The sequence below is a fragment of the Pipistrellus kuhlii genome, unplaced genomic scaffold (genome assembly GCF_014108245.1).
Source record: "Pipistrellus kuhlii isolate mPipKuh1 unplaced genomic scaffold, mPipKuh1.p scaffold_m20_p_11, whole genome shotgun sequence".
NCBI classification, from domain to species: domain Eukaryota; kingdom Metazoa; phylum Chordata; class Mammalia; order Chiroptera; family Vespertilionidae; genus Pipistrellus; species Pipistrellus kuhlii.
Genome location: NW_023425416.1, coordinates 22603676 through 22622666, shown reverse-complemented (window position 1 = coordinate 22622666; position 18991 = coordinate 22603676). Strand labels below are relative to the sequence as shown.

The window sequence follows — 18991 nt, the reverse complement described above, 5'->3', positions numbered from 1 at the left end:
CACTACCAGGGATGTGCCCGCAACCAAGGTACATACCCTTAACCGGAATCGAACCCGGGACCTTTCAGTCCACAGACCGACACTCTACCACTGAGCCAAACTGGTTTCAGCCCATATCATCTTCTGTCGCCCTGTGTTAATCATGGATCAAATGAAATTCAACCAATGTGTAAACCTTCTGCAGATATCATGAAGGATATAAAAATGAGTTCTATCTGTTGCTTCCTTCCTTCCTCCCTCCCTCCCTTCCTTCCTTCCTTTTATTTCCTTTTCTCTTTTCTTTTCTTTCCTTTCCTCTTTCCTCTCCCCTCCCCTCTCTTTCCTCCTCCCTTCCCTCCCCTCCCCTCCCCTCTCTTTTCCCCTCTCCTCTCCCTTTTCTTCCCCTCCTTTCCCCTCTCTCCCCTCCCCTCCCCTCTCCTTCTTTTGTATGTTCTTTAAACTCACCCCAAGGCCTTTGCACTTGCAGTTCCATCTACTTGAAACACTATTCCTGTCTCTTACCCAGCTGGATGTAGGTCTTAAAGTTAACGTCACCTCCTTAAGAGGGCCTACCCTGCTCATCTGCTGTGTTTGGCAGTGGAATTTCTATTTATTTCCTTCTTCATATTAACCTCAAACCTTGATTGTGTTCTTTATTTTTCTGCATATTACTTGCCTTTCCCTGTCAGAATAGGGACCTTGCCTGTCCTATTCACAGTTTTGTCCTTACTGCCTGGCACATACAGTAGTATTCAGTGAATAGCTTAGAATAAACTAATAAAGAAATGAATGCCTTAGAGACTCAGCTCCTGCATTTACGTAAGGAAAACAAACTGTCTTGTTAAATGCAAGACAGCTTAATGAAGCGAAAACGCTTATTTGGTTCCGTGCGGTGTACTTGGCCCCGCGAGGGGCCACGCTGCACTGCAGCCCTGCTTCTCCCCGGCCGCCCAGTGGCCACGCAGAGAGTGCAGTGTTCATGCAGTCGCACAGAGGGATACCTCGAGGCAGCATGAGTGGAGGAGGATGAGGGAGGCAAACTCTCGGAGCAGAAAGGGATAGGAAAGGATAGGGGCTCAAAGGTTCGGGAGGTGTCCATGTACCCACATGTCTCACACATCTTGTCCCGGGTCCTGGAGGGCTTGGGGGCTGTCAGGAGCCATAGGGCTGGGTATGGGGACAGTGAGAACGTCCTGGCACCGAGAGAACGTGTTCTGTGGCTGGTTCTCCTCTCTGCCACAGTGCCCCTCTCCCCCCCCCCCACTTGTTTAGGATTTGGGCCCCTCGGCCATACTCAACCTCGCTTTCTCCTTCCTGACTTCGTGACAGTCACTACGTATACCTAATACATGACCCTGCTGCTGAAAGTTCGCCATGCGAGTCCCACACTGGCCTTTTCCTGTTGCCAAACAGTCCGAGCTTGCCAGTCACAGTCACGGTCACTCGGGGATTCTGGAAGGTGAGAGAGCTAATACGGGCATTTGCAGATCACTTTGTTTTGTTTTTTGTTGTTGAGGTAAGAACACTTAACATGAGAGCTACCTTCTTAATGCCCGTAGATGGATAAATGGATAAATAAAATGTGGTGGGTACGTAGAGTATAACTTAGCCTTAGAAAGGAAGAGAGTCTTGTCACATGGATGGACCTGGAGGACATTATGCTAAGTGAAGTAGGGCAGTCCCAGAGGACCCATGCTGCATGATTCCACCAGTATGAAGAACCTAAAGCAGTCACATTTATAGGAGCAGAGAGCAGAACGGTGTTTGCCAGGGACTAGGGGAGAGGGAAATTGGGGGTTGCTAGTCAATGGGTAAAAAGTCTCAGTTATGCCGGAGATTGCTTTGACTCACAGGAAGGAAAAGTAAAGCTCATAGAGAGAGGCCATCACTTGCTCAGGGTTATTTGGCAGGTCAGAGGCAGTCAGGAGTAGAAATCAGGTTTCCTGTTGCCTCATTCAGGGCGTGCCAAGACAGATTGATGCTTCTACAAATGTATTACACACTGCAGACAGAATCAAAGATTCTTTCCAAAATTAAAACGTTTTTAAAAGTATCCAGGCCAAACCCAGACTCACGCTAGCCTATAACCAGAAGGATGCAGGTGTCCACGTGAATTAGAAGCTGACCACTTGGTCCAGGGGGATAGGCCTCTCTTTGGTCCCACTCCTTCCCCCTTTGTCACAGCAGGCATTGCCTCCTCTTCTCCATCCTTATCCCTTCTCTGCCCCTGTGGGAGCACAAGTAGCAGCTGGGATAAAAAATGAGCCATCTTTCTCTGAGCTCCTTTCTCTGGATTTTCTAGCCTCTGAAGGCTGTGCTGGAAATCATAATCTGAATTCCAGCGGGGGAGGACCATGGCCCTGACAGTGGTGCCCAGAGGCACGTTGGAGACAGTGTTCTCCTGGAGTCAGGCTTCCTAGCACTCTTCCTTTTCCAGGTGTGACCTCAGAATCCTCCAATGCGCCCTTCACTGGGACCCTCAAAACAATGAAGACTCGTTAAGAACATTTCCTCAAGGCCTGAGACAGCCTCTTCCCTCCTCTCCTTAGAGATGATTCTTTTTTTTTTCTTTTTCTTTTTATGGCCTATAGAGCAGAGGAGGCTGACAGATAGGGAGCATGGGGTGCCTACCTTGGTTTAGTGTGTGATCTAGAGACACTCACTGAGCCTGGAGGGGATTCTGGGCATAGGAACTTGCATGTGCCAAAAGGCCCAGAGGCAGGAAAAAGTAGGCTGATTTTAGGAATACAGTTGGGTTCCCTGGGGCATGGCGGAGTGCAGGAAGAGTGGCTGGAAAGGGTCTTCAGGTTAAGTCATAGGTAAAGAGCAGGACTGGTTTGTTCCTCAGTGTCCTTACCTGTAAAAGGAGATAACAATGGTAGGGTGTTGGGAGGATTCAGTAAGATAATACGTACAAAAACTTAGAGCCTGCCTCGTAGGGTGTTGGGAGGATTCAGTAAGATAATACGTACAAAAAACTTAGCCAACTTAGCACCTACTAAGTGTTCAATAAATGCTAGCTGTTATATTATTAAGCAGGTGTTACCATTGTTATCCCTGTTCTATAGATGGGAGTCAGAGAAGAGAAACAACTTGTCCACGGGCATAGGTAGAGGAAGGGGAGAGCTCACATTTGAAACCAGATCTGGCTCTCAGCATAATGCTAGCTGACAAGTTCTTTCTGTCATCTAGTGCTGGGGAGCCACAGGAGGCACAGGGGCTGCAGGAGATAGCAGAAGGTGACCACCATGGCAGAGGATGGATTAGAGGGGGCGATTGCCTGGAGCTCTTAATGAGCTAAGCGACATGTGCAGCAGAGGAGGTAGGGTTGCTGGGTAGCTAAGGTCCAAGATGGGAACCGAGGAGTTCATCCCTTTAGAGGCAGGACGGTTCTGAGTGGGAACAAGCCCAGGGTGGATTGAGTGGATGTTGATGTCTGAGAAGAAAGTCTTACGGAGGCAAGAGGCTGAGGGTTACAGCATGGAGACTGGAGTTCCCAGGTGACCCTAGGCGGAGAGGACAGCTGTAACTGGGAAGGGAAACTGAGCAAGACCAGGATGTCAGGATGTGGGGCTTGGCAAGGACCAAGCAGAGATGAGGTTGAAAAGAGAGGTGGCTGTTTATACGTAGAGCAGGTGTAGACTCAAGAGCCGGTCAACAGGGACAGTGGTGACAAACTGGGAGCTCTGAAGGTGGTCCCTCTTCTTTAGGATAGGACATCGCGGAGAACGAATGTGGTCCCTGGTGTGCGTGGGGATCTCCCGAGGGCCAGGCCAGAAAGCCTGGGCTTCTTGGCCTGCTTCTCCCAATAATTATTGTTAATATAGTACAGTGACAGTGATGCCTCATTTTTCCATTGCTCTTCACTGAGAACTGAACAACTTTTCCACCCCTGATTCTATATGGTCTTTGTTACAACCTCTTTTACCAGTAGCTCTCAAAACCTTTGGGTCTCAGAACTCTTAAAAATGATTGAGGACCTCAAATAGTTGTTGTTCCTATGAGTTATATCTATCAATGTTTACCACATGAGAAAGTCACACTACGTTTTAATACATTTTAAAAATAACAATAGCCCATTATAGGTTAACACAAATATAATTTTCAATGAAAAAAATAACTTTTTAAAAAAATTAGTGAGAATGACGTTAGTTTTGCTTCCCCCCCCTTAAAAAAAATATTAACATCTGGTTAAATAGAAAACAAGATTCTCCTAGTTGCTTCTGCATTCAGACTGTTGGAACTGTTGTTTTGGTCACCCTTCATGAAAATCCAGGCTCACACGGATATGTAGCTGGAAAAGGGAGGCAGAACCCCAGAGGTTCTGGGACCACACTTGGCAAACTGCTGTTCTAGAAGGAGGCTAAGTACCCCCATTTTAAGGCTGGACACACGGAAGCCCAGAGGCCAGGACTCCCAACTGTTTCTGTGACCCACTGTTTCACCTCCAAGATCCCTAAAGGAGGGCTGTCCCTCCCACCCTGACCTGAGGTGCCAGAATAGTCAGCAGTGGCCTGGCTGGTTTGCATGGGGCCTGAGGAGGGAGTGCAGGACTGGGCAGCCCTGGAGAACAGAGGTGACAAGCCGCCTCAGCCTCCGGCAGAGGGGCCTGCAGCCACCTGATGTAACACCCACAGCGTCCACCCGAGAAAGGCGATCGCCCTGGCGCCCCAGGCCCCGTGCTCCTGGGAGGAGCCCCGTTCCCAGAAGCCTGTCCCTGGACACTGCCGTCAACCTCCAAGTTCATTTCCTGGTTAAATAAACATCTACATTAAATGGCCCGGTTGGACAACGCCCATAAACAGCTTCTGAGGAGAGCCTCGGGCGCATGGCCTCCCTCTTGTCTGGCTGGCGAAGACACATCCATCATTGGCAGAGGCACTAAGGCGGGACGGCCGGGACGGCCCACCCGGAGTCTGCCTGTCTGGCGGGAGGGCTGCGGGGACGTGCAGAGTGGCCAGTGCCCCGACCCGACCAGAAGTCCAGCCCGCAGCTTTGAGATTATAACAATGGGAATGACAACAACACCAGAAGCGTGGGTGGGGGTTGACCTCTTACTTCCATCCGTCATCTTATGGAGGGAGGGACTATTGACCCCCAACTTCCAAAGAAGAAACTGAGGCGTCTGAGGGGGGTTTGCCCTTGGTCACATAGCTGCTCATGGCCTGGCCGAGATGCTGACCCGGGTGCCCTGGTGTTTGGTGTAGTGCTTTCTTATGTACACAGTAGGCACTCCTCTTGAGGATAAGAATCAGAAGAGCTGAGGTCCAAAGACTAGCCCAGGCCTCTCCTGGAGTGTAAGTCTTCTGCTGCCGGCCCTTCAGGGCAGGTAAAGATAGGTACTTCCCAATTTGAAAAACCCACCACCATCTGTAATGAGCAGAGATGCCATTTACTGAGTGCTTGCTCTGTGCCAGGCACGTTGTTGAGTGCTGGGATGCTGGAGCCACACTTTCTGGATGTGAATCTTGGATCTGCCACTTATTAGCATTGATTTTGGGCAGAGGGTATGACTTACTTGTGCCTTAGTTTCCTCATCTGTAAAATGGTGATGATAAGTACCTACCTCATAGGTTTGCAGGAAGATTCAGTGAGATAATATGTGTAAAGGCATGCTGCATGCACAAATACATAATTTCACATCTATATTAAGTGCACACACTCGCAGCAGCACACATGGAGACCACATCTAGACACACTGCTGCACCCCAGGGCTACTCAGCTGCACTCTCATCCATGAATACACCCATCACCTAAATCTACAGACATTTACCCAGCACCTACTATATGCTGGGCACGGGGCCCACACAAGGACTAGCCCCTGAACCCCTTTCTCCAATCTCTAACACTGTTCAGATTGTGATGCCACCACCATTTCTTGAGTCCCTTTGAAGCACCCCATCCCTTTCCTTAAAAAAATAAAAGTATAAGAAAGAAGAGAAGGTAATATGTGTAAAACGGTTAGAGATATATTTAGCTTAGTACATACTAAGTGTTCAGTAAAAGCTAGCTATTATATTATTAAATAGTTATTATCATCATCATCATCCATGTTTTACAAATGGAACTCAGAGAAGAGAAATAACTTTTGTCCAAGGGCATAGGCACAAGGAGAGGTGGAGCCCAGAATTTGCATCAGGCCTTCTCAGCATCCTGCTGGACGACAAATGAGAATTGAGTCACAGGCCCCTGGAAGATTGGAGGTTGGAGGCCATCTTGACTCTTGTCCTCATTTTATAGGGCAAGAACCTGAGCTTTCGGATCTCTTGTCCTTACTCTGTAGAACAACTCCCTTTATGGAAAGCTTGACCACAGGGTTTTCTTAGCTGTAGAGGCCTGTCCTGGCAGAATACAGTTTCCATTGAGAGGGTTTTGTTTACAAAGCCTTTCCGCAGTGGGGCTCTGAAGGAGCCCCCACGCTGGGAAGAGTGAGCCGCTCTTGTCCACAGAGCCCCGCACTAGCCCTGCAGATGCAGAGGGCAGACGGTGAGTCACATTCGGCGCCAGTGGGAGGGCGGGAGGCCAGGTGAGGCTGGAGGCCTCTGCAGGCCTCACAAGTTTCCCTCCTGCTCCGTGGATGCCGTGACAGCCGCAATGAGATGCAGGAGGGAGACTAGCTACACTGTGGTCCCAGGATCTGCACTGTTAGGGTGGCTTCAGAGGGACTGAGTCTCCAGAAAACACTAAGAATATATTAGAGATGGATTAGCTAGGGAGAGAACTCACTTATTGAGCACCTACTATGTGTTGGGCAGTGTATCTAATTTTATCAGTTTGTTCAAACATTTATTGAATTTTGGGTGTAAGGATAACATTAAGGAGTGTGCCTGCTATAAAGAAAAGTACAGTGCCCTGGCTGGTGTGGCTGAGTTGCTTGGGCATGGTCCCTTGCACCAAAAGGTTCCTGGTTCAGTTCCAGGTCAGGGCACACGCCCCGGTTGCCAGCTCGATCCATGATGGGGAGGTGGTGTGCAGGAGGCAGCCAATTGATGTTTTGCTCTCACATCGTTGTTTTTCTCTCTCTCCCTCTCCCTCTTTCTCTGAAAATTAATTTTAAAAATCTTTTGAAAAGAAAAATCCAGCAAGATAAAGGGTTGGGGTAGTGATTCTCAACAGGGGGCGAGGTTTTGCCCCCAGGGGACACTTGGCAATGCCTAGAGACATTTTTGATTGTCACAAATGAGATTGGGGGCTTCTACTCTCGTGGAGCAGGTAAAAGCCATGGATGCTGTTAACAGTCCTACAACAAAAGTTGTCTGGCCCAAAATGCCAGTGAAGCCAAGGCTGAGAAACTCCGGGTTGAGAGAATGACTCTGTGTGTTCTTCAGGGCACGGGGTCACAGATGGCCACACTAAGGATGGGATGTGACCTTTGAGCAAAAACCTGAAAAAGCCGAAACCAGTTTGGCTCAGTGGATAGAGCGTCGGCCTGCGGACTGAAAGGTCCCAGGTTCAATTCTGGTCAAGGGCATATACATTGGTTGCGGGCAACATCCCCGGTGGGGGGTGTGCAAGAGGCAGCTGGTTGATGTTTCTCTCTCATCGACGTTTCTAGCTCTCTATCTCTCTCCCTTCCTCTCTGTAAAAAAAATCAATAAAAAATATATATTTTAAAACGTGAAAAAGTCAGAAAGTAAGAATGAGAAGATATGGAGAAGAACATCACAAGCATAGAGGACAGTGAGTGCAAAGGCCCTGAGTCAGGAACACATAATAAAAAAGACCAGAGTATGAGGTCAGGTTGATTATTTTCCAGCATGTTTCAGATGAAAAAAATCTAAAGCTCAGGAGTAATGGTTTGCCAAAGATCACACAATTAAACAATGCTGGGCCAGAATTTGAACTTGGATGTGCTCAATTCCAGAGCCCATTTGCCTTCCACTGCCTCAACTGCTACTGTCAGATGATTGATTTTTAGGTAGATATTTATGTATAGATAGATTTATAGATCTATAGATGGATTTCTATATGTATACATATATTTATAAATTTTACACACACACACACACACACACACACACACACACACACACACTAGAGGCCCGATGCAGGAAAATTCATACAAGAGTAGGCCTTCCTTCCCCCAGCTGCCGGCACTGGCTTCCTTCCAGCACCTGGGACCTGGGCTTCCCTCCTCCTGCCACCGGCAGGCATCCAGAACCCAGACTGGCCTCCCTCTGGCCCCAGCTTCATCAGGAAGGACATCCGGAATGATGTCATGTCGAATTAGCATATTACCTTTTTAATATATGGGGAGAGAGAGAGAGAGAGAGACTCATTTAATCCTTACAATATACGTGTGTGTTAGATAACATTCTATAAATGATTTGTTCAACTTGTGAAAAAGGCAGAGGCAGGATTTGAACCCAAACTGCCTAGTTTCTGAGTTCATGTTCGTAACTGCCACACTGTATAGTGGCTCTCTCAGCAGGTAGTGTGTTTCTAGAGTAGATTGTCCACTTGACCAGTAACTTCTCAAGTTTGGTAACACATAGGAAGTGAATTTAAAGGTCATTTTGTTCACACACGAGGAAACCGAGACCTGACCTCGGAAGGTTACTTGTGTAGGGTTGCAGTGGGAGGTGGTGGCAGAACTGAAACCAGAAGCCAGGCATCCCTCCTGAGTGTCCTCTGCTCCACCATGGGCCACTTTCCCCCTTTCTCCCTGTCTCCTCCCCCCCCACCCCCACCCCCACTTCCCCAGCCATGCCTGCACATTCCCAGCATCCACCATCTGTTCTGCCAGGCTGCCCATAGAGTCTTTGTTCTTCTGGATCCCAGCCACCAGCCATGTCTGATGTGCAGATGTGCAGCAGGTTTGGAGCTACAGAGGAAGGGCCTGCTTGTGGCAGAATGCCCAGGCACCTTCCTTACAGGTGTGGAAGTTGGGGCTCAGATAGGGTATGTGACTTGCCTTCTGAGGTCAGCCAAGAGCATTAATGCTTCCAAAGTGGATAATTCTCTCACTTATTCATTCTTTCAGTCAAAAGAAGGAATCTATGGTATGCCGGGCACTGCTCATGCAGAGGTGAAATCGCTGGTCCCTCCTGGGGAGACATAATTGGGGTCCATTTGCAGTCTCCTTGTAGTTTAGCTTCTGATTCTGCACTGCTTAGTATTGCACTGCCCAGAAAGGATAGCTAACCCAGCCAGTTCAGGGAGGGTGTCAGGAAAGTCTCCTTGGAGGGGGTGATGCTGTGGCTAAGTCTTGAAGGATAACTGGGAGTTAGCCAGAGAGAGAAGGGGAAAGGGACACTGAGGGAGCAGCAGCTGTAAAAGACAAAAGTAGGAAAGAGCTCTCCCTATGCACAGAGAATTACAGGTTATTCAAGATCACAGCACTTACTATATATCAGACACTGTGCTGAGCATTAGCTCAATAACCTTCTGAGTTAGCTGCTAGTAAATGCACATCTACAGATGAAGAAACTGAGCTGCAGGAAGGTTGAAGATCACACAGGTATTGAGTGTCAGGGAATGAACTGAGAAGTTTGTGGGATTTGCCTTGGGCAGCATGGAGGTCCTTCTATGAACCTGATGCTTGTGGATCCGAGGTCTCCCTCTGGCTGCCCCCATTGGTGCTGCCCCTCCTGACGGTTCTGTTTCCTCCCGCAGGTGGAAGGACAGTCCAGAGCCCAAGTCATCGCACAGGAACTGCTGTCTTCAGAAAAAGCGTGAGTCCCTAAGCAGCTGCCTGTGGCCTTGAGCTTGTTAACAGAACATCACCCCTACCTGGCTTATACAGGATGGGAATTAATGCAAACTCCACCTCCTTTCCCTCTACAGATACGTGGAGATGCTCCAGCACTTACATCTGGTGAGTTAATCATTCTAATTGCCCAAAACTAATAGCCCTTTTACAAGGCGGCGATATAAGAATAGCAATGAAGAAGCAGAGGTGATTTCCATGAACAGAGGTTTGGCTGTAGGCATGTGTTCTCAGAGGCTTTTCAGGGAAGTCTGTCTCCCAATTCACATGATTCATGGTGGACGGTGCCATGCTGTCTATGGACATGCCCAGGGGGGTGCTGCTTGGGGGATGTGGTGAGATTTCTGGAAGGTTAGCTGTGGTTTCCTCAGCCCTCTTGTTGAGGAAGGCAGGACAGCTGTAGTTTTGAGGTATTGCTGTGTGTGTGACTTTGTGTGTGTGTGTGTTACATGTTTTGGTCCATATAGAGATGGTGATGTGTTTGCATAGTGACAGAGCAGTTGGGGGTATCATGAGGCTTTTCTTAGCTATCCCAACATTGGGGCAGTTATGCCTGACTTAGTGGTGAAGGAATCCTCTGGACTCTCAAAGGAAAGGAGGCCAGACCTGGGGACTGACCAGATATCAGACACCCCTACCCTTCACAACCCGAAATATTGCCTGGAAAGTTTCCTTTGCAGTCTGCTTCAGATCAACAGATATTTTTGAACGGTTGCTGTTGAGAAGAGCTGGGAAATGGAAAGACAGATCAGACAGGGCCCTTACCCAGGAGCTATCTGGCCAGTGAAGGAATCAGATTAGTGAATCAATATTATTCAAAGCACAAGGGGAGTGACTGACAACCTGGGAAAATCTAGGCAGGCTTCCCTGAGGAGGTGATACTAGAGGAAAGGAAATAGGGTACAGCAAAAATACGGGAATTGAAAGGATGTAGTGGGTTCAGCTATCACAGGCTCTTGTGACAGCTCCTTACTACTCTGGGCCTTTCAGCCATTTGCAGTCTCCTTGTAGCTTAGTATCTGATTCTGCACTGCTTGGTATTGTTTGCCATGTCTTTCCAAGAATGTCAGAACTGGGGATGTCCACCCTGAACATTTTGTCGGTGTTATTAAGGAGATTCAGAGGGAGTGACTTGCCAGGGTCACACAGTGACTGAGCCAGTTATTCTCCTGACGCTCAGTACACTGTCGTCCCGTGTTAATCCTGAATTTCCAACTGCCTTTGGATTTCCTTGGGGTAGGGACCTCTCTGGAAGAAGCAAAGCACCAAGCCAAGTCTCCTGCCGAATGCAGCTGAGGTCCCTGTCAGTGATACTACCCTGGGGTCGCATTGCTGTGTGAGCAGGGGCCCCCACGTCCCCAGGAGGAGACAGAGCACTGCTCCGCTCTGCCATCTCAGCCCCTCGTTTTTGCCCTCAGGAAGAGAGCTTTGTGTGCATTTTTAACCTCAACGCCCTCATGTATGAGATGGAACAGTACCCTCCTCCCACCTTTACATCTAAAAGATCTATTTAGCAAGGGCAGCGACAATCACTCTTACGTGTGGGTTTTTTTTGTGTTTTTTTTTTCTTCTCTCTCACTTGCTTCTGAGCTGGCAGCATGTCAGAGAGGGGCTGGGCTTTTTTGTTTTATGACTTTGTTAAGAGGGTTTTAACTGGGAAACTTCCATCTGTGTTTGCACTGCTTCCTGCCAGTTGGAAAGCTGCTGAAGCTGCTGGTAATTCATAACCTGAGGAGGAAAAAAAAAAAAAAAAAAAAGCCCATAAAAATCGCAACTCATAAGCTAGTTGCGGGAAATTGTGGCCTGGAGTTACATGTATGATGTCAGAGCTTATGGGGATAGAAATGGCAGAAATGCCACAATGTGACTCCAAGTGCTAGTCTGGGACCCTAGTCAAAAGGAGACTCCTAGACTTTGGGGCGTTTCACTCCACTCCCCAACCTGGTTCTATTGCCGATTGCTAAGTGGGTAGGTTCTCTTTCAGAGCTTCTCCTTGGAGATGTGATGCTGTTGAAATCCCAAGGCTGCCCAGTGATGAGGAGGGGCAGCTGTGCCTTCTAAACCTCCCCAGCTGGAAAAGTCCTCGACTCCATATGCTGTTGTTGAGAGGGGGCTGAGGGTGACCTCTGGTCTTCTGAGTTTGGGATTCACCTCTGTGCTTATCAAATAGTACTAGTAGATAGAGCTAACTCAGAGATTACTAAAAATGCTGATCATCCAAGATTCCGTTTTGTAGAGCCTATTAATTAAGAATGGGTTTTACACGTTTTAAACGTTTGCTGGAGGAAAAGGCAAAGAAGAAGGAATGAATAACGGAGACCATCTGTGAAACACAATGTCTGAAAATATCTATCTGTCCCTTTACAGAAAAAGCCTGCTGACTTCTGATTTAAAAACTCACTCCATCCTTCTGAGAACCTAGTCAAAAACACATTCATCCACCTGTCCATCTGCCTCCATTCATCCAGCCAGCCTTTCACCCACTCATCTGTCCTCCCATCTAGCCATGCATCTAAGGACATGTCCATGCAGCCATTTACCGTCCTCAGTTCATCCACTACTCATATGTTCACCCATCCATCTAACCATCCACCCTTCTATTCATCCAGTCATTCGACTCTCCATCCATCCAACTTATTCCTTCTGAATGGAACAGCACAGGAGGTACCATAGGGAGTGAGATAGGCTTTGGAGCCCCAAAGATGAGCCTGCTCTTGAGGAGTCTCTCTTTTATTGAGGGGTAAATGTGGGGAGAACGACTTATGTCTGCAGGAGCGTAAGGGAGGGAGAGACTTACTCTCCGTTGGCCTATCCAGGAAGGGAGGCAGGAGAATTGACACTGGGGTGGACTTTGAATCAGTGGACAAGGCGAGGTTCTAATGGAGGAGGGCTCGTAAGGCAGGTGTCAGCGTGGACATGCCCACTGGCCTACATGTATATACATGATATGTCTGGAGAATGGAGCATCATCATTAGAAAATGGTTAGAACATGGATACGTTTGGAAAGGCAGGTTGGAGGTGGAAACAGGGGTCAGGTGATGGGTCCAAAAACAATGTTCGGACCAGATTGAGAAGTGCTTAAAATGTCGGGCCGAAAGGTCTGTAACTTTCCTTTGTGTATAGTGAGTCCTTGGAGATTTTGAACAGACAAGGATGTATTGAATCCTGTTTTCTCATCTAAAAATAAATAAATAAATCCCTCTCTTAGCAGCAGCTAAAAATTCCTATCCCATGTCCTTTATTTGGGCCAAGGTATGGAAGGCCTGTTCAGAATCCAGTCTGCCGACTAGGAGAGGTGACTCTGGCAGTTATCACCGTCTGGCGCCCCGGGAGAAGTTCTTAAACCTCAGAGGGCCCTACGTGATCGGGTCCTTGTCTGCCGCCCCTGTACTGTCTCCAGCCACAGAGCGAATGAAGTCACGTCTCCTGGCTTTTCCACTTTGCTTTTCCCTCTGCTGGAATGTCCTGCCCGTGATCTTCTCGTAGCCAGTTCCTCCTTCTCACTCTGGTCTCAGTTCAAGTATCACCTCCTCAAAGAAGAGGAGTTGCCCCGAAACTTAATGGCATAAAACAACCATTTTATTATACTCATAGGTTTTCTGGGCTTTGGATAGGGCAAAGTGGGGGGAGCATGTCTCTGCTCCAAGATGTCTGGAGAAGCCTTAGAGACTGGGCTGACTCACCTGAAACCAATATAATATTTTATGACAACTGTAACTGGAAAATAAACTTTAAAATAAATTAATTAGATTTTTAATTTAAAAACAAAGACTAAGGGTGACTTGATGGCCAGGGCCTGGAATCACCCAGAGGTGCCTTCACTCCCATGGCTGCTGGTTGGTGCTGGCTATTGTCTGGGACCTCAGCCGGGCTGTTGGCCAGAGTGCTTACTTGTGACCTCTCCATGTGGTCTCTGCATGGGCAAGCTTGGGCTTCCTCACAGCATGGTGGCTGGGTTCCAAGAGTAAGTGTCCCAAGAACGAGCCGGGAGGAAGTGCATGGCATTTTTATGACCTAGCCTTGGGAGTTAAGTAACACCACTTCCACCATACTCTTATTAGTTGAGATAGTCACAAAGGTCCACCCAAGTTCAAGAGGAGAGAATGAATGTAGTCTCTATCACTCAGCTGGAGGAGTATCGAGCTCACGTCGCATAAAGACCATGTGTGAGATAGGAGCTATTTCTACGGCTACTGTTGAAAATTATACTACGGAAGTCTCCCCTAATAATTCTGTGTCAATTAAAAATGGTATTTGAGTCCTGGCCTGTGTGGCTAATGGTTAGAGTGTCGGCCATGGACCGAAGGGTCAGAGTTTCAATTCCTGGTCAAGGGCATGTATCTGGTTTGCAGATTTGATCCCCAGCCCTAGTCAGGGCATGTGCAGGAGGCAACCTATCAGAGTGTCCCTCTCACATCAATGTATGTTTCTCTCTTGCTCTCTCTCTCTCTCTCTCTCTCTCTCTCTCTCTCTCTCTTCCCCTTCCATCTCCCCTGCCCTCCCTTCTTTCCACTCTCTCTAAAAATTAATGGAAAAAATATCCTTAAGCGAGGATTAACAAAAATATTTGTATTTGAATGCTAGTAATAAAAACCCAATTATGATGGTTTAAATAATTTAGAGACTATTCTCCCATGTAAAATAAGTCCATGACAAAACCGGTTTGGCTCAGTGAATAGAGCATCGGCCTGTGGACTGAGAGGTCCCTGGTTCGATTTCAGTCGGGGGCATGTACCTTGGTTGCGGGCACATCCCCAGTAGGGTGTGTGCAGGAGGCAGCTGATCAATGTTTCTCTCTCATCGATGTTTCTAACTATCTATCCTTCTCTCTTCCTCTCTGTAAAAAAATCAATAAAATATATTTAATAAATAAATAAATAAAATAACTAGGGTCGGTTAAACAACTGCCCCTTTTCCTTTAAAAATAAATGAATAAATAAATAAATAAATAAATAAATAAATAATAAAATAAGTCCAGAATCAGGAGGTCCAGGTTAAGTTTAGAAGCTCCACAAAGTCTCAGGGACTAAGGTTCCATCTATTTGCTGCATCCTTTCCATGAGTCCTCATGAACACAGAAGGCTGCTGCCGCTCCAGCCATCACATCCATGTCCCAGGCAGGTGGTGCTGGGTGGGGAGGTGGTAGTAAAAGCTATGCTACTTTATGAGTTAGTTCACTTGAAAAAGAATTCCCCAAAATTTCCTCTCAGTGACTTCTACTTCCATTCATTGTACACTCCTCGTTGCAAAGGAAGCCAAGTCAACTGGAAGTCAGTTCGTCAAAGCTGGGTTCAGCTCCGTGGCTGTGCTTCTTGTGTGCTCATTCTGGGGCCCAGGCTGAAGGCGGAGCAGGTACCCTGGGGAGGCTCTCCCACGATGACGTCAGGAGAGCTGGTAGAAACACCAGAAGGCTTCTAAGATCCCAGCTCAAAACTTGCTCTGTCTGCATCCCACTGGACAGAGCAAGTGCCATGGCCAGCCCAAAGGCAAGGGACAGGGATATGCTCTCTCCCACAGTGAGTCTGTGGCAAGTGTGGATGCAGGGAGGGTGAAGATATGCAACTATACCACCTCTTCTCACTCTCTCGTGCTTCCTTTTATCTTCTTCATTGCCGCTTTAGCTACCTAAGATTATCTAATTTATGCATTTGTTCACTTACGTTGTGTTTTCATTTTCATTCAGTTCCAAATACTTTCTCATTTCTCCTGTGGTTTCTTCTTTGACTGTTTAATTTCCAAATATCTGAATTTTTTCAAATTTCCTTCTGCTGATTTCTTATTGTGGTTAGAGAATGTATTTTGTGTGGTTTCAGTTTTTTTACATTTTTTGAAATGTGAAAATTGTTTATGACCTGGCACGCCCTGGAGAATGTTCCATGTGTACTTGAAAAAGAATGTGTTTCCTGCTCCAGTTGGGTGGCTGTTCTGTAGATGTCACTTAGGTCAGGTTAACTGATAGCGCTGTTTGATTCTTTCCCACCCTTGCCGATATTCTGTCTTATTGTCCATTCATTACTGCAAGTGGGACATTGACGTCTTCAACTATGATTTTTGAATTATCCATTGCTCCCTTCAATTTTGTCTGCTTTGCTTTATGGTTATGGTGCATGTTTTCAGGTGCTTGTCTATGGTCTGGCTCCTCACTGAGCTTGGAGCTTCTTGAGGGCAGAGCTTGACATTCCCAGTGGATTGTGATGCTCAGTAAATACCTGATGAGTGAGTGAGTGATGGTAGGGTCAGCCCTTCCAGCAGTCTTATCATTTCTTCCTTCAAAAATATTTTCTGAGCCCTTCCTGTGTGGCTACAGGGCACTTACGGAGAAGTGACAAGGGGAGGTCCCTGCCCACCAGATGGTCTATGAGAGATGGGCATGGAAAAAAAAACAATATTAATACAATGGTGAGGGCATACAGAAGCTGGGGTGTGCAAGGGAAACACCTGCCCTAAGCTCCTGGGGTCTGAAAAGGGTTCCCGGAGGAAACATGACTAAGTTGAGATTTGAAGGTTGATGAGGAATTAGCCAGGTGAAGGAGCAGTGAGGAAGGTTTGCATCTTGCAAAGGAACCAGGATGTACAAAGGCCTGGAGGCCAGTTAGAGAAGGGTGTGCTTGGGAACTGAAAGAAATCCATCCTGTCTGGAATGTTGTGAGTGAGTGAGAGAATGTGAGAACTGAGGCCAGCAAGGTATGAATGGGGCGGACATGGAGAGCCCCCTGAGGCATGTTTGGGATTTGGGTTTTATCCCCTGAAGGTCCTTGGGAAGGCTGCGGGGTGATTGCAGCAGAGGTGATAATGGACTGGAGCGTTGCAGGCAGTTTTCAGGACTTTGTGTTTGGTGATTGATGGACTATGGGGTGCATTAGAGGAAGGGAGGGGTCCAAGCTGACCCTGGATTTCTGGCTTACTGATTGGCCAAGAGGGAAGTGCTGGAGGGGCTCAGGTTAGGCTTGGGGAAAGATGATGAGTTCGGCGTGGGTCTTGTTAAGTGTGAGAGGCTCAGGGAAGACTTTCCTAGTGGTCAGCTGGGCATGGGATGTGCACTGGAAGTGATCAGATGTAGAGATGTTAACTGACGCTCCTGGAGAGGCCCAGATTTCCCCAAGGGAGTATGTGCAGTCAGGCGAGGGCTCTCGGGTACCTGAGGAGGAAGGAGGTGGTGCCTTGGAGGGTGTGAGCCTAGGGACTGGCAGGTTTTCATAATGGGGCCGAAGGGACTTCGGGAGAAGTTTGGGGAGGACACAGCGCAGAAAGGCAATGGGAGGCTTCTGGGTCCAACCTGTGTGCATCCCGCTCATGCACCCCTGCTTTCCTCAGTGGCAGTAACCACTTGGTAGGGTGTCAGGAGAGCCCAGGACAGAGCCAGACTTCTCAGACTGCTCGGAGGAGAAGGAGATTCATCCAGAAGCCCTCCCTCATTGCTCTGCGGGAGTTTCATTAGGCTGTGGCCTCAGTGCCAACATGGCAGGCCAATGCATGACCTGGCAGGACTCTGTTGTAATATAAACTACCTACCTCAATTGGTGTGCCATCAGTGTGCCCCCCACCACAGCCCCCTCTTTCCTCGCCCAGTGGCTCTTGCTCCTCATTATGGTCAGTGTCCAGTGTCTCAGATACTATAGAGGAGTGGGGGGCAGTGAGCATGTGTTGACCTCTTACGTGTGCTTAGCAGTTTATATATATTATCTCATTTAACTGCACATAATTTGTGCTCAATAAATATTTTCTCAGATGACCAGATAGGCCCCAAACTGAACCTCAGAGAAGATCACTTACCCAAACTCGCACAGCCAGTGAGAAAGGGGAGTTGGGGGAGGGCAGGGCTGTTTGACTCCAGAACCCTGAGAAGGGAAGGAGACAAATAGATGTGGAACAGTCCGGTTAGGTGGTAAAAAGCCCAATGAAGGAGGAAGCCAGTGTGAGTGCAAGGAATGCAGTCAATGAAGGGAGAGGGGGTTTTGAAATGGGCATCGACAGAAATTAGGAACAGACCTTCCAGAGGGTAGGAGCAGCAGAAATACGTGCACAGAGGGGCGGGCTTGGGAGTGTGGGGTGGAGTATGCGGTGTACAGGAAGTGGCCGGAGAGCTGTGTTTAGAGCGAGCCTGAGTGCCACGTCCCCAGGTGTTTCAAAGAGAAGCGTAGGAATTTGGGAGCCCTGAGGACTTGAGCAGGGAAGGTTTGTCTAGGTCTGTGGTCGACAAACTGAGGCTCGCAAGCCACATGCGGCTCTTTGGTCCCTTTGAGTGTGGCTCTTCCACAGAATACCACGGCCTGGGAGAGTCCATTTTGAAGACGTGGCATTAAAAGCAGTTCTAAGTTTTAAAAAATTGGCTCTCAAAAGAAATTTCAATTGTTGTACTATTGATATTTGGCTCTGTTGACTAATGAGTTTGCCGACCACTGGGCTAGTAAGTTGGGTGGGAGGAAGTAATACTGGGAACATAGTTTAAGCCCCCAAATGCTTGTATTTTCATTCAGTCCAGGGGGAAAAAAAAAACCTGCTTTGTCTCTTGTTCTTTCCTCGCCCACCTGAAGTATCTGGTGGGACTCAGACACTTTTAGCCACAGACACTTGTCTTCAAATAAAGTTTTACTCAGTACCTAGGAAGAGTGGATGAAAGTGGAGGTGCTTGGTTCAAAGGTACGTGGAGGCCAAAGTTCAGGCTCCATGGAACACATTGTGAAATATATTCATCTAAATCAGTGGTTCTCAAAGTAGGTCCCCAAACCGGCAGTGTCAGCATTACCTGGGAGCTGGTGAGAAATGCATATTCTTGGGCTCCCTCACAACTGCTAAATAAGAAACTCTGGGGGTGAGGTTCAGCCCTGTGTTTTAATGACACCCTCTCCCCCACCCCCCCAACCCCCCAGGAGATACAGATGGACAGTAACTTTGAGACTCACAGATGGATGATCCTTCAGCAAGGACTCTGTGATTTTCTGCCCCCATCCACTAGGACACTGATTCCCAACCCTGGCTGTGCACCTGGGAGTGTTAAAAACTACAGATGCTCGTCCTACCCTCGGAGATTTGTATTTAAGTGGGCCAGGGTGCTGCCTGGTCATCCAGAGTTGAAAAGCTCCCCAGATAATTCCAATTTGCACCTAAAACTGGGAACCTAGTGAAAAGGAGCAAACATTCATTCAGCGCAGGTATAAACAAAGCCAGGTCAATGTGAGGGTAAATCCAAAGCGAAGGAGACACATTCTGCTCTGCTTAGCTGGAGGGACGATAACAGAAATATTCAGAGTAAGTAATCAGCCTGACAATGCAAAATTTTGCCGTGCCATTGCTCTTCAGGC

General features: G+C 47.8%; 1 protein-coding gene across 4 annotated transcripts in view; it reads left to right on the top strand.

The window, feature by feature from the left end:
• Window positions 1–18991, top strand: part of FGD5 (FYVE, RhoGEF and PH domain containing 5) — a 112761-nt gene that overhangs the window by 53509 nt on the left and 40261 nt on the right. For all 4 annotated transcript variants that reach the window (XM_036431204.2, XM_045579211.1, XM_036431203.2 and 1 more), the window contains exons 4-5: window positions 9595–9653; window positions 9766–9796. In XM_036431204.2, the coding sequence (XP_036287097.1) occupies window positions 9595–9653; window positions 9766–9796 (90 nt within the window). The remainder of the gene's footprint in view (window positions 1–9594; window positions 9654–9765; window positions 9797–18991) is intronic.